Source organism: Rutilus rutilus (assembly GCF_951802725.1).
Source record: "Rutilus rutilus genome assembly, chromosome: 10".
Classification (NCBI taxonomy): Eukaryota; Metazoa; Chordata; class Actinopteri; order Cypriniformes; family Leuciscidae; genus Rutilus; species Rutilus rutilus.
This window is the reverse complement of record NC_140215.1, coordinates 38,232,431-38,247,475: the sequence shown is the minus strand read 5'-3', so window position 1 is coordinate 38,247,475 and position 15,045 is coordinate 38,232,431. Positions and strand designations below refer to the sequence as shown.

The 15,045-nt window shown below is 47.2% G+C and overlaps 1 protein-coding gene across 4 annotated transcripts in view; it reads right to left on the bottom strand.

Moving 5' to 3' along the window:
• Positions 1 to 15,045, bottom strand: part of dip2a (disco-interacting protein 2 homolog A) — a gene marked incomplete at its 3' end in the record, with an annotated part of 170,686 nt that overhangs the window by 54,003 nt on the left and 101,638 nt on the right. For all 4 annotated transcript variants that reach the window (XM_084422195.1, XM_084422196.1, XM_084422197.1 and 1 more), the window contains 2 exons: positions 8,233 to 8,352; positions 1,072 to 1,191 (listed from right to left, as the gene is read on the bottom strand). In XM_084422195.1, the coding sequence (XP_084278321.1) occupies positions 1,072 to 1,191; positions 8,233 to 8,352 (240 nt within the window). The remainder of the gene's footprint in view (positions 1 to 1,071; positions 1,192 to 8,232; positions 8,353 to 15,045) is intronic.

The following is a 15,045-nucleotide window of genomic DNA, read 5'->3' as shown; positions in this document are numbered from 1 at the left end:
CCTGTTAAAATCGTTTTCAAGAATTGTCATCATGATTGCAACTCTCCCAGACAGCAATGAGATTACATGGAGGACAAATGGAGATTCATTCTCCTGCTTCTCAGATTGATCTCCTGTACATACATCTCACATACATTTCCTATTGAGCTTCAGAAGTGATCTTAATAATATCTCAAACTGTGCTCAGCCAAAGTACCAAAGTCTGCCATCAAAAGTCAAAGACTTCAATATGAATTCAAACATTTTGCAACAAAATGGAAGTAAACCGTTGAAAACTGAACCAAATGAAATGATCCGAGTTGTCCGCATTAATGCTACCTCTCTGTACTGTTACTGTAGAGTGTGTCAACAAGTGTGTCTTTTTGTCAATCTCTTATACCCCAAAATAAGGTAGGGTCCATTTTGTATTGGCTAAATGTTGTGTGTTAACTAAATGTAATGCTCAGATAGCTAAATATGCCGCCAGTGGGTCAATAAAGCTGGAACTCTGTTAAACATCTCCATATGCAAGCGTGTGGGAAGGTGGTCTGGGAACTGAGTGGTCAGGAGCAGTTCTCTTTGTGTAAATAATGAGGCTATTATTCAGAAAACTATGCATTGTTCTCCCAAGACTCAGAAGATCAAAACATCCCCTATTGAAAAACCCAGCATCGCCGGTCACCAGCAGAATGTGTGTGTTTTCAGGCTGGGATCAACAGGGAAGGCTGGCTGCTGGTTTGCTGGTCAACGGCATGTAGAGCAGGAGTTCCTGTGGACCAGCAAACCAGTTTTACTTGAGAATATCATGATTATGAAGATTTTCATTTTCATGCTTCACCAGCACTATACCCACATAAACCAGCCTGGAAAAAGATGGAATTCATGCTGGTTTATATTGGATTACTCAGCAGGATATTAAGGGCTGAAATGCACATTTGTTATCAACTGTTGTCAATTGAAAATATAAAGTAGAATGTAAAGTGTAGCTAAATATCTTATGCTATAGCTTAAATAGCAGTCAATAAATCTGTAACGTTAACTGTTAAATCCTAGCTGTGTGTGTGTGTGTGTGTGTGTGTGTGTGTGTTTTACCTGGAGGAGTGCATGCCTCAACTGAGGACTGCACTAGAACAGAGCGTCTCTTTGAGGGCATCGGCATCTTTCTCTCTTTATACTTTGCCAAGGCTGCTTGTACTGCTTCTGTATGAAGGTCTGTGGGGACACAGATAGTGGCAACATTAGATGAGACAGAAAACTACCATAAGACATTAGAAAAATTACATTTTCAAATCCCAAATGTCTACATGATATGACAGAACAGATATCATTATAATAATACATTTACTGCAAGTAACCAAGCACCGAAGGCACCGCAAGCAGAGTAAATTCAGCATGTACAACAAGCATAACAATTAGATCAAAGCATGATCATCAGATCACTCTCAGAAAGAGAGAGACTCTGGAACAGATGCAGCTTCTTGCACGAGTTCTGGCCACAGTACCTCTTGCGGTCTGGGCATTTGCCACACAGGATTCGAACCCGCGACCTGAAAGGTTCGGGGCTTGTGGCTGCAGAGGAGAGTTAGAGACCCCTGTCACGGTTGTGCTGCACATAAAGGCATGAAGATGAAGATAAAGGTTCAAACCGTATTTAATCATATCCACAGGGTAAACTCCACACGAAGAACAGCAAGCAAACACAACCATACATAAACGAGACCGGACAAGAGTGAACTGAAAACACTGGACTTAAATACACAGACAAATGAGGTGATTAACGGTAACACAGCTGGCAGTGATGACGAATCAAATTAGTGACTATGACGACAAACTAGTGGTGGGAAATGGTGCAACCGAGTCCAAAACAGGGTGACATCGTGACATAACGCCCCCTCCCGGAAGGAGCGACCTCACGCTGTTGAAGAGGTGAGGGAGGGAGGGAGAGAGGTGAGGGAGGGAGGGAGAGAGGTGAGAGAGGTGAGAGAGGTGAGGGAGGAGAGGGAGGGAGAGAGGTGAGGGAGGGAAAGAGGTGAGGGAGGGAGGGAGAGAGGTGAGGGAGGTGAGGGAGGTGAGGGAGGGAGGGTGGGAGAGAGGTGAGGGAGGGAGGGAGAGAGGTGAGGGATGGAGGGTGAGAGGTGAGGGAGAGAGGTGAGAGAGGTGAGAGAGGTGAGGGAGGTGAGGGAGGGTGGGAGAGAGGTGAGAGAGGTGAGGGAGGGAGGGAGAGAGGTGAGAGAGGTGAGGGAGGTGAGGGTGAGAGGTGAGGGAGGGTGGGAGAGAGGTGAGAGAGGTGAGGGAGGGAGGGAGAGAGGTGAGGGAGGGTGGGAGAGAGGTGAGAGAGGTGAGGGAGGGAGGGAGAGAGGTGAGGGAGGGAGGGAGAGAGGTGAGGGAGAGAGGTGAGGGAGGGAGGGAGGGAGGGAGGGAGGGAGAGAGGTGAGGGAGGGAGGGAGGGAGGGAGAGAGGTGAGGGAGGGAGGGAGGGAGAGAGGTGAGGGTGAGAGGTGAGGGAGGGTGGGAGAGAGGTGAGAGAGGTGAGGGAGGGAGGGAGAGAGGTGAGGGAGGGAGGGAGAGAGGTGAGGGAGGGAGAGAGGTGAGAGAGGTGAGGGAGGTGAGGGTGAGAGGTGAGGGAGGGAGGGAGAGAGGTGAGGGATAGAGGTGAGAGAGGTGAGGGAGGGAGGGAGAGAGGTGAGGGAGGGAGGGAGAGAGGTGAGGGAGGGAGGGAGAGAGGTGAGGGAGGGAGGGAGGGAGGGAGGGAGAGAGGTGAGGGAGGGAGGGTGAGAGGTGAGGGAGGGAGAGAGGTGAGAGAGGTGAGGGAGGTGAGGGTGAGAGGTGAGGGAGGGAGGGAGAGAGGTGAGGGAGGGAGGGAGAGAGGTGAGGGATAGAGGTGAGAGAGGTGAGGGAGGGAGGGAGAGAGGTGAGGGAGGGAGGGAGAGAGGTGAGGGAGGGAGGGAGAGAGGTGAGGGAGGGAGGGAGGGAGGGAGGGAGAGAGGTGAGGGAGGGAGGGTGAGAGGTGAGGGAGGGTGGGAGAGAGGTGAGAGAGGTGAGAGAGGTGAGGGAGGGTGGGAGAGAGGTGAGGGAGGGAGAGAGGTGAGAGAGGTGAGGGAGGTGAGGGAGGGAGAGAGGTGAGGGAGGGAGAGAGGTGAGAGAGGTGAGGGAGGTGAGGGTGAGAGGTGAGGGAGGGAGGGAGAGAGGTGAGGGAGGGAGGGAGAGAGGTGAGGGATAGAGGTGAGAGAGGTGAGGGAGAGAGGTGAGAGAGGTGAGGGAGGGAGGGAGAGAGGTGAGGGAGGGAGGGAGAGAGGTGAGGGAGGGAGGGAGGGAGGGAGAGAGGTGAGGGAGGGAGGGTGAGAGGTGAGGGAGGGAGGGTGAGAGGTGAGGGAGGGTGGGAGAGAGGTGAGAGAGGTGAGAGAGGTGAGAGAGGTGAGGGAGGGTGGGAGAGAGGTGAGAGAGGTGAGGGAGGGAGGGAGGGAGAGAGGTGAGGGAGGGAGGGAGAGAGGTGAGAGAGGTGAGGGAGGGTGGGAGAGAGGTGAGAGAGGTGAGGGAGGGAGGGAGGGAGAGAGGTGAGGGAGGGAGGGAGAGAGGTGAGGGAGGGAGAGAGGTGAGGGAGGGAGGGTGAGAGGTGAGGGAGGGTGGGAGAGAGGTGAGAGAGGTGAGGGAGGGTGGGAGAGAGGTGAGAGAGGTGAGGGAGGGAGGGAGAGAGGTGAGAGAGGTGAGGGAGGGTGGGAGAGAGGTGAGGGAGGGTGGGAGAGAGGTGAGAGAGGTGAGGGAGGGAGGGAGAGAGGTGAGGGAGGGAGGGAGAGAGGTGAGGGAGGGAGGGAGAGAGGTGAGGGAGGGTGGGAGAGAGGTGAGGGAGGGTGGGAGAGAGGTGAGGGAGGGAGGGAGAGAGGTGAGGGAGGGTGGGAGAGAGGTGAGGGAGGGTGGGAGAGAGGTGAGGGAGGGTGGGAGAGAGGTGCGGGAGGGAGGGAGGGAGAGAGGTGAGGGAGGGAGGGAGGGAGGGAGAGAGGTGAGGGAGGGTGGGAGAGAGGTGAGAGAGGTGAGGGAGGGAGGGAGAGAGGTGAGGGAGGGAGGGAGAGAGGTGAGGGAGGGAGGGAGAGAGGTGAGGGAGGGAGAGAGGTGAGGGAGGGAGGGAGAGAGGTGAGGGAGGGAGGGAGAGAGGTGAGGGAGGGAGAGAGGTGAGGGAGGGTGGGAGGGAGAGAGGTGAGGGAGGGTGGGAGAGAGGTGAGGGAGGGTGGGAGAGAAGTGAGGGAGGGAGGGAGGGAGGGAGGGAGGGAGAGAGGTGAGGGAGGGAGGGAGAGAGGTGAGAGAGGTGAGGGAGGGTGGGAGAGAGGTGAGAGAGGTGAGGGAGGGAGGGAGGGAGGGAGAGAGGTGAGGGAGGGAGGGAGAGAGGTGAGGGAGGGAGAGGTGAGGGAGGGAGGGTGAGAGGTGAGGGAGGGTGGGAGAGAGGTGAGGGAGGGTGGGAGAGAGGTGAGGGAGGGTGGGAGAGAGGTGCGGGAGGGAGGGAGGGAGAGAGGTGAGGGAGGGAGGGAGGGAGGGAGAGAGGTGAGGGAGGGTGGGAGAGAGGTGAGAGAGGTGAGGGAGGGAGGGAGAGAGGTGAGGGAGGGAGGGAGAGAGGTGAGGGAGGGAGGGAGAGAGGTGAGGGAGGGAGAGAGGTGAGGGAGGGTGGGAGGGAGAGAGGTGAGGGAGGGTGGGAGAGAGGTGAGAGAGGTGAGGGAGGGAGGGAGAGAGGTGAGGGAGGGAGGGAGAGAGGTGAGGGAGGGTGGGAGAGAGGTGAGGGAGGGTGGGAGAGAGGTGAGGGAGGGAGGGAGGGAGAGAGGTGAGGGAGGGTGGGAGAGAGGTGAGAGAGGTGAGGGAGGGTGGGAGAGAGGTGAGAGAGGTGAGGGAGGGAGGGAGAGAGGTGAGAGAGGTGAGGGAGGGTGGGAGAGAGGTGAGGGAGGGTGGGAGAGAGGTGAGAGAGGTGAGAGAGGTGAGGGAGGGAGGGAGAGAGGTGAGAGAGGTGAGGGAGGGTGGGAGAGAGGTGAGGGAGGGTGGGAGAGAGGTGAGAGAGGTGAGGGAGGGAGGGAGAGAGGTGAGGGAGGGAGGGAGAGAGGTGAGGGAGGGTGGGAGAGAGGTGAGGGAGGGAGGGAGGGAGAGAGGTGAGGGAGGGTGGGAGAGAGGTGAGGGAGGGAGGGAGAGAGGTGAGGGAGGGAGAGAGGTGAGGGAGGGTGGGAGGGAGAGAGGTGAGGGAGGGTGGGAGAGAGGTGAGGGAGGGTGGGAGAGAAGTGAGGGAGGGAGGGAGGGAGGGAGATTTGGAGGTGGACGAGGAACAGAAGAAGGGCTGGTAAGAGGAACAGGTAGACAGACAGGCAGAGAAGACCAGGGAGGTGAAGATTGTGGAGTCGTCCAGGGGGTGGGCTTGAGCAGGGATGGCCTGATGGTGCTCAAGGCCACAGCCAGGACGGCATCCCACGGTGGCGTTGCTGGAGAGAGGAACCAAGGGGGTGAAGGTCTCTATGCCACCCTGGGGATGAGTGGAGGTAATGGAGCTGATGGAGGTGGATCCCTGGGTGCAGACAGAGAGCCGAAAGAGCGGAGTGATGCTGACGGTCCCCGAGTCCACGACGGAGCTGCAGCAACGACCCCACCGAGATGGAAAAAGGGTACCATAGGGCTGAGGTGGAGCTGGAACGACTGAGGGCTGAGGCATAGCTTGAGCGAAGCCGGAGCCAAACAGAGGCATAGGGGTCGAGGGCCGGAGTGTAGCGAATGGCCCACAAGTCCGTAGTGATGTGATGCCGATGTCTGAGCCAGGCAGAGCCGATGGTCCGAGGGAGTCCAGTGGAGCCGAAAGCTTGATGGTCGCTGTTGGAGTCGAGGGTGGAAGGATCAAAGTCAGGACGATGGGCCGAGATGGAACAATGGGACCTGAGTCCGGGGACGGAGCCACGGGATCTCCACGCCCAGGAGAAGCTGGCTCACACCCAAGTGTAGCCGTGCCACTGAGAGGAGGCCGACGAGGAACTGATGGGAGACAGTGAGGGATGGGTAGCAGGTGTGGCTGAGGGCTGGAGAAGGGACTGATGATGAACAGAGGGATTGGCGGAAAACAAACAATTCTGGTAAAAAGTCTGGAGAGAAGGCAGAACAAGCTCATCCAAAATAAAGCAGACAGTCTCAGGAGGGATTAAGGGGGTAGGGGTTCTTCCTCTCCAAAATCAAAGCAATAGTTCAGAGTGCTGGCCAGAAACTCACTCTCAGTGTGAGCGCGGGGCTCCTTACTACACCCTCACACTCATCGCGAACTGATGCAGCTGGCTCGCACACCTGGTCAGGCTCACTGTGCTCCGGCTCCACGGCCATGTTTCGCTCAGCTAAATTCATTGCTGGCTATTGCTCTGTCTGGAGGTTCCTGGTTAGGAGTGGGGCTGGTGTCGTCATCATCAAAGCCGACAGTGAAAGACAATCCACAAAATGCCAGCACCCACTCCACATATGCGGCGAAGCTCCCTCGAGGTCCCTCCCTGGACAACTGTGCCTTTGTCAATGCGTTGGGTCCAGTGTAGAGGAAGGAACAAAGGCAGTTGTCCGGGAAGCTCGACTGATGTGCAAGGAATTCTTCACATGTGCCTCGAGGGAGCGATTTCCCTGCTCAAGGCAGATTAACAGGAACGAGGGAGAATCCATGATAATGGGGAAGAGATAACTAAAAAAACAAAACAAAAACACGCCGCAGTCTATATCACTTTTTGGTCCGGTCTTCTGTCACGGTTGTGCTGCATATAAAGGCATTAAGATGAAGATAAAGGTTCAAACAGTATTTAATAATATCCACAGGGTAAATCCACATGGAAGAACAGCAAGCAAACACAACCATACGTAAACGAGACCGGACAGGGGTGAACTGAAAACACAGGACTTAAATACACAGACAAATGAGGTGATTAACGATAACACAGCTGGCAGTGATGACAAATCAAATTAGTGACGACAAACTAGTGCAACTGAGTCCAAAACAGGGTGACATCGTAACAACCCCAAATTTGGTCAGATTAATATTCATTACCATCACTACAAGTGTGCCAATTTTCACCATTTCCCCATGTTCTGTTCATAGGGATACCATAGACAACCATTTGGTAAAATAATCATAAAGTAAACTAACACTTACAATAATAACCTTCTCGCCAGGGTACCTGAATAATATTACTTACAATGTATATTATATTATATTAATTATATTTATAATATATATATTATATTATGGTGCTCTGATGGTCTTAACCTTTTGTTTCGAAACAAGGGAACAATGTAAGGTCGATCTCTTGGAAAAGTACAAATACACCTCTGCTTGCTAAAGTCACATGATTTGATGAATCATTTATATTAATTCACATGCAAAAGTTCGTCAGTAATAATGAAACATGCAATAGTGATACTGAACCCTGTGAAAAAGAAGTGCACTTAGCTGTATTGAATGTTTACTTATAGTGTACTTCAAATCATAAAAGTATATTTAAAAAAAAAAACTATACTTGCAGTCAGATAATATTAATGAGTTAAGAGGCCACTTACAGCGAGAGCATTTAAAGACAGACACTTTCATGACTATATTTCTTAACACACTTAAGTGCACTTTCTTCGTAATAGTGTTAAATGAAAAGTTTTACTTTTAAATCATGTTTTAATAGTCTTTTGTCGTGCTTGAGACGTTCACTTATTTTGATGTGCTGACGAACATACTAAAGCACATATAAAGTACTTGATAATCTGTAGTGTGTTATTCAACATTACATTTATAGCTAATATATTATAAATGTACTAAACTACAGCTTCATCATTATAAATGTGTAATTACAAATATATTTAAATTCACGACAAACAAGTTTAAATAGAAATGTTATCATAAATGCTTGTCAGTACATTCAGCAGTAGCTTTAACCATATTTCAAAGACAATAGAATTATTAAATTACATAAAGATGTTCTCTACTAAAGTGGGTCAAAAACACTCTAAAGTTCAACTGATTGCATTTAATATAAATTTAAACTAGAATTCAATTTCATTTAAATGAAATGTATCATGCAATTAAGCGTAAGAAAACATTACATTCAGTTCACACGTACGTAAGAATATTCTAATAAAGTATTTTATTTTCCATATTGCTATTGATTATGCATTATTTTTGAAGTACTCTTCTATAAAAGTATGATAAAGTGCACTTCTCTTTTGCAAGCATCACTGTCTGAGTGTCTGTGGTGCTGGTTTAGCAGAGGAATGCCCGTGCCTGATCTGAAGCGCTCATCCCGTGAGTTCGCCACCCGGGGCTTGTTCTGTTTGGAGCCCGGAGGAGCCACCTGTGACGACGTGTGGATCCTATGATCTATCTGCAGAGACGGGTCTACACCTGCACACAACAGAGACCACAGCGTTATCATCTCACACACACAGAGGCATCACTTCACTTTCCACGCTTGACATCTCACCCATGAGCAAGCTAACTGTGACGCAAAGGGAATGCAGAAATACAGTGCGGGAGAAATCACGGTACATCAAGAATCTACAAAACCAGCATTACAGAATAAAGGTCTCTAAACCGTGCAGTGAATCCTGTTCCACCTATCGGGCCCACAGAAACAGACACAAGTAAATAATCTCAGGGTTGCTTGTAATAAGTGACACTACTCAGTTTCAGCACATTTAGATGGCAACATAAATCCTCTCGCGACTTCAGACTTCTCTGCTATCCGGGAAACACAACACCTTGAGATCAATGGTCCTCTACTACACCACATCTGAGCTCTCATGGTGATCAGTGCTGAAATACCAGAATACTTCATCAAACATGACAGACACACAGATCTTACATTACATTCACCAGACTAGAGTTTCAGCTGAGGCTTCCCATTGAGAACTTCTCACCAATATGAATTACTTCAAACTGGCATATAGATAAATAAATAATATAACAATCGTACATCACTTATTTATAATGTACAGGGGTGTTTCAAGACCCATTTTAGGGGGCGGTCGGTCGTCTCAACCTCTTTAAAACTATAACCTGAAGCTTGAAACCATTCGGTCTTAAAGTGAGTTACCGTCTGTTTCAATAATGTTAATCAAACAACAGAAGAAAATGTAGTAAGCATTTACTTTGTACAGTTATACAGCTTTCACAAGCGCTGAACTTTGTAATCTCTTCTCTAATCTCTGATTATTTGTTCTTATTTTAGCATTGACTGTTCACTGTTTGAACGTTATATTAGTTAGGATAGTATTACGTTTTTGCTGTGATCGTAAATTGGAATCGAGAATTGTGTAATTTCACTGCATCGTAAGTTTACATGGGTCAAAAACAACGAAAGCAATAACTTTATTTATTTATTTAGGCAGTGAATGTTAGGAGTAGTAATACCTGTTAGTAATAATGATATGATGATAGATGTCTACACATGTACCGATCTGAACTGCAGAAAGACTGGTATCATTATAGCATTTATATTCATTAAACTTTTGGTAGCACTTTATTTTACAGTCCTTTTCCACATGTGTTTATTACAGTTGAATGGGTAAAAACAAGGTACTAACCCTGAACCTGACCTTAACCCATGTAGTTGGCTTTTTGTCATTATTTTAATAATGAAAGAAACAAAACTGAGAACTCTCTCATCTATCACCGCATGTGAGTGTATATGTACATGACTTTCTTCAGATAAACGTAAAGATTTTTAGGACAACAATCCATCTCTGTGAGTCCATACTGAATGTCTGTGATCCATTCGACCCCAGCGGATGAATCAACGTCTTCTGAACACAGAATGATAGTGTGTAAGAAAAACACTACATATATTTGTATACACATCGGTGACTGCGAATACATCACATGTACAGTAATAGCCAAAGCCTGCAGAGGATGACCTCACAGTGAGAATACGTGATTATGCTTCACCTCTTCATTTAAACCTTCTGACTGAATGTTGAGTCTGAGCTCAATGTCACTGTTATTCCTGTGAGTTTGGAGAAGCTTCACCTTGAGGAAGGTTAAGGCTGATGATTCACACAGCGCTGCTTACATAAGATCCAGCACTGCAGCAGAAACCAGAAATCAGAGAGGACTGTGACCTCTATCACACCAGTGAACGCTCACACATTCAGTATTAAGCCTAATGGTGCACAGCTTATGAAACAATTAAAGGTCCTGTTCTTCGTGATCCCATTTTTCAAACTTTAGTTAGTGTGTAATGTTGCTGTTAGAGCATAAATAATACCTGTAAAATTATAAAGCTCAAAGTTCAATGCCAAGCGAGATATTTTATTTAACAGAAGTCCCCTTTCAAAGCCTACAGCGAACGGCCGGTTTGGACTACATCCCTCTACTTCCTGCTTTAATGACGTCACTAGAACAGTTTTTTGACTAGTCTCCGCCCACAGGAATACACGAAAAAAGGGGGCGTGGTCTTGTTGCGCTCCCACGGAGAAGAGTTTGTAGAGTGTGTTTGTCGCCATGTCGTCGAGACGCTGTTATTTTCATATAATAACACTGAGCGCATGCATCTCCACGTTATGGTAAGAGGCGTGACCTTTCCGGGCAACCTGCGCTAAGCTGCTGTCCAATCACAACACAGGAACCGCTGGCACAATCAGAACTCGTTACGTATTTCTGAAGGAGGGACTTCATAGAACAAGGAAGTCATCAGCCCGTTCTTAGGACAGTGAAAACAGCGGTATACAGATAAGTAAATTGTGTGAAAAATACTGTGTTTTACACGCGAAACATGAACACATGTTATATTGCACACTGTAAACACAATCAAAGCTTCAAAAACACACGAAAAACGGGACCTTTAAAAGTAAAAGTGTGCATTAAAAGTACAATTTCGGCAACGAGAACGATGCTGAGCCAAGTGACGATAAAGATGTGTTCTGGTGACTGGCGTGTTTATTGAACCAATCAGATAAGAGTAAATCGAGAGTCAGCGGGAAGCTCATTTGATTGGCTACATGATGAAGGTGGACCCGCCCTCCTCTTAGCGCTTGCAAAACTCAGTGAGTGAGAGAATCGTGCCAAAACTGGAAGTGCAGGTAAAAGAAAGACGCAACTGTACAAATCGGGTTATTTCGGGAACTTTTTTGCCTCATGTACACAAGACATTTAGACATTTGCAAATGATTGATTTTACGCGATCAATCTGTTTTGCAGTTCCTGACTCTGTTGTTTCCAGTTGCAAATTGCTGTTCACAGGCCTGCCGTGCTTTTGGTCGCATTTGTGCGGAAAAAAAAACGTGCCAAAAAGTGTAAAGCCGCCTTTCCATTCGCATACGATTGTCGCATTTCGCCCCCTAGTGTCAGTCGCACGGACCTTTGCACTTGGTCGTGAAGCAACCGTTGCCCTCGGCTACTCACAATGGTCAAATGAATGATTTAAATGAATTTAATGCATGCAAGAATATATCCACACAAAATAAATGACCCTCAATACATCTAAAATAAAAACATAGTAGATTTTATAGAGCTAATCAATATAAATATTGATTTAATAATTATAAAATATTTTTTTCTGCCATAATTATCAATAACCGCCATTTTGCAGAAATAGCATTTGCAGAATGACGTTAAAGTGTTAAAATATTGGTAATTCTAGCTTCGCTTCACATCACATTCGGTCGACCGGTCGCATACGGTCTGGCCGCAGAAGTTCAGATATTTCAAAGCATCCGAAGCTCAAATCAAATTTCCGCATGCGCATATGATGGGAACTACACACAGCTCCCGTACGACTCTCCACTGGAATGAATGACTTCCGGTCCGATGGCTGTCGTTTGTCCTGTGCAGTGGAAAGGCGGCTTAAGCGCGGAAAAATGGAAGTCAGAGGAATACAGATCATATTTATTTTGCAGTTTCACTACACATGCATTAAACTTACCAATAACAGTTAAATGCTGCAAATATTTTTTCTTACACTTACATATCTTCTCTTGCACATGCAAATTTAATTTACGCTTGCAATCTTATGTACACTTCCACAGATCTTACCCTGCACATGCGATTCTTTTGATGGCAAGCGATGTCACAAACACAGGGAGAGATGAAGGACATCCAAGACTAACTGCATTTTAAAAACATAGTCCTGCCTTTGTCATAGGATCTAAATAAAACCAAACTATCTATTCTCTGTGAAACTTTGACATGGTGGAACATCTATCACAGGTTAAGACAACTAGTGACCTTTTACCTTTGTGTTAAACACGTTTTATTTCTTGGAAAGTCAAAGCAACTGACACAGGATTGTTTACCTCCTCCCAAACCGTTTGCCTAGCAACCAGTTCATATTGACCTCTTGACCCCGGGAACTCCAGCTACTGCTGACATGGAGGAGCATTCATTATCATATATCTCATATCCTACACAACCACACTGAGCTCCGGGAAGATCACTCACTTCACCGAAGCACACGAGGACAGATCAACACACGCGTCGCACACTGTACGACTAGTTTAGGATGAGGAGAATATTCTGCACTACATTATTTGCTAATCCTGCTGCTATTATTGAGACTTGCTGCTGATTATCACAGAAAATATGTTGAAAAACATTGAAAAACATGACATTCCCCTAAACTTCTGAATGGTGGTGTATTCACATCTGTCTTGAACAACACTCAATGACAATTTAGACAAATGTACAGATCAAATGCCACATAATTGAGAACGTAAGATTCAATATAAGTGTTTATTTTTGTTATATTTAACAAAAAGTAAACCCTCTGGGTTGCTGTGTTCCCCGTTGACTTTATACTGCAAACATGATTGTTATTCCTTCAACTCTGTCTTATTAAAACATCTCTTGTTTCCTCTGTTATTAAGTCCATCATAACTGCCTCAGGTCTTCTCAATAATTGCACAGTCTCTGCATTTTAACACTGCTGCTGTCTCACTCAGGTCCTGTGAGGGCTGGACTGGACATGCTCTGGTTCTGGGAAACCTCCAATCCTGCCTAACTCAACAAAAGATTACTCACGGCTAAAGTTGTATGAGGACAATAAGACACAGTGTGCAACATCAAAAGAAGTGAGGGACTGCTGGTTCATAAGAGCTAACACACACACACACACACACACACACACACACACACTGAGGATGGATACCCGACCCGAGCCCGACGGGACCCGTCGGTACCCGACGGGCCGGGCCGGGTTCGGACAGATATTTAGAAATTATGTTCGGGTTCGGGTCGGGCTCGGTCACATCAGCGCGATATTGAACATTTTAAATTTAAAACAGCTTATTATGTAGGTAGCCAATGTGATGCTTTCATTTGCAAACGTTCGTTTTTGTGATTAAAATGCATGTGAAATTTTACCATAACATCTGTCATCCTGTGTGCGCAAATTTCAAATTTGTTTATGTAGCCGTGACAACCAAACACGTGCATGCGCGCCAGTGCGCTTGTTTCTCCGTGCGCGCTGATGCACTCATCCTGTTGACATTTCCGAATGCCTTCCTACAGTTGCTTAATAAAAGCGGGCTTTCCACACAAACGTACATGTGTCATTAGTATGAGAAAAAAATGGGATTTTAACTGTCGGTCTCGGGTCGGGCTCGGACATAAATATCTTTATGCCTGTCGGGCTCGGGTCGGGTTCGGTTACTGCTCTGTCGGACGCGGGCCGGGCTCGGACAGAAAAATTCGGCCCGATCCGCACTCTAACACACACACACACACACACACACACACACACTGAATGTGTGTAATCTCAACAGCTTCACAAAAGCCCAACTATGTGCAAAGATAACTCAGCAGTAAATGCTACAAGTCGCTCCGTCCAGTTGCTAAGCGAGTAAATGTCCCTCAGCGGTTGGCTGATAACCAGCCAATCACAATCCAGCTTCCAGACGATTGTTACCAGTCAGATCTGGACGAATGTTTCAGAAGATGCAACAATGTTTGGGAGATGTGCCAGCCTTCACGACTGAGCTCTCATTAGGAGTTTTGATCGTAATGAGCTTTAATTGGTGACATAAACAGGTAGATTTGAGATTTCGCTGCTCAGATTTGTTCAGCTCTAGTGGCCGAGAACAATACTGGCGAACTGGAGAACTTTCCAGCAGAAACTGTGTGCAGTTTTCCTCTTTGTTCTGAGTTAGAGGACATCAGCTGTGGACATGACCACACAGATTCAAAGACTAATGCACAATGTGAAATCTTTATGGCCTCTTTGACATCTCTCGTGAAAAGAAGTGCACTTACTTGTGTTAAATGTGCACTTGTAGAGTATTTCAAATCTTATATATTTTAAAATGCTGTACTTGCAGATAATATTGATGAAATAAAGACCTCTTAAGTGCACTTAAAGGACTGCACTTGTATTTATGTTTTATCATTATGCTTTTAATCATCATGGGTCCTATTTTAACGATCTGAAACGCAAGTATCAAGCGCGAAACGCAAGTAACTTTGTGGGCAGGTCTCGGGCGCTGTTGTTATTATACCGGCGGGATAAATGACTCTTGCGCTCGACGCAAATCTAAAATGTGTTGGTCTGAAGTAGCTTCATTATTCATTTGGGCGTAACGTGAAATAAACCAATCAGAGCGTCATCTCACATTCCCTGTAAGAGCAGGTGTGCTTGTTCCATGGCGGATTGCTATTATAACGGCGGATTTGCCAGGAGCGGTTCACAGCCGAGGAGACCGACGTTCTCGTCAGGGCCGTAAAACACAGAGAAGTGACATTGGGGATGGAGAAACCCACCCAAATTAGCTTCGGTTAAACAGGCGTATAATAATTTGGGTAAATGTGTAAGCTAGATTTATGCCTGTTTTTTCACATCTTCATGGACACCACAATGATTTCCCTCGTGTGTTAATATTTTTCCTTGTAATTATGTATGATTTGCAAAAATGAAAACTGCTGCTTCTGTGTAGATGAGATAAGCAAAGTGTATGTGCGTTGTGCACACACTACATTATGGCCAAGCATGCGCCCTTAAAATAGCATCTGAATAACATGCACACTGACTTCAGACGAGGTTTCTCCTGGTCAGTGGAGGAATTGTTTTCTGAAACTGCAAAATAGCACCAGGGAACGTTTGCGCCGGAA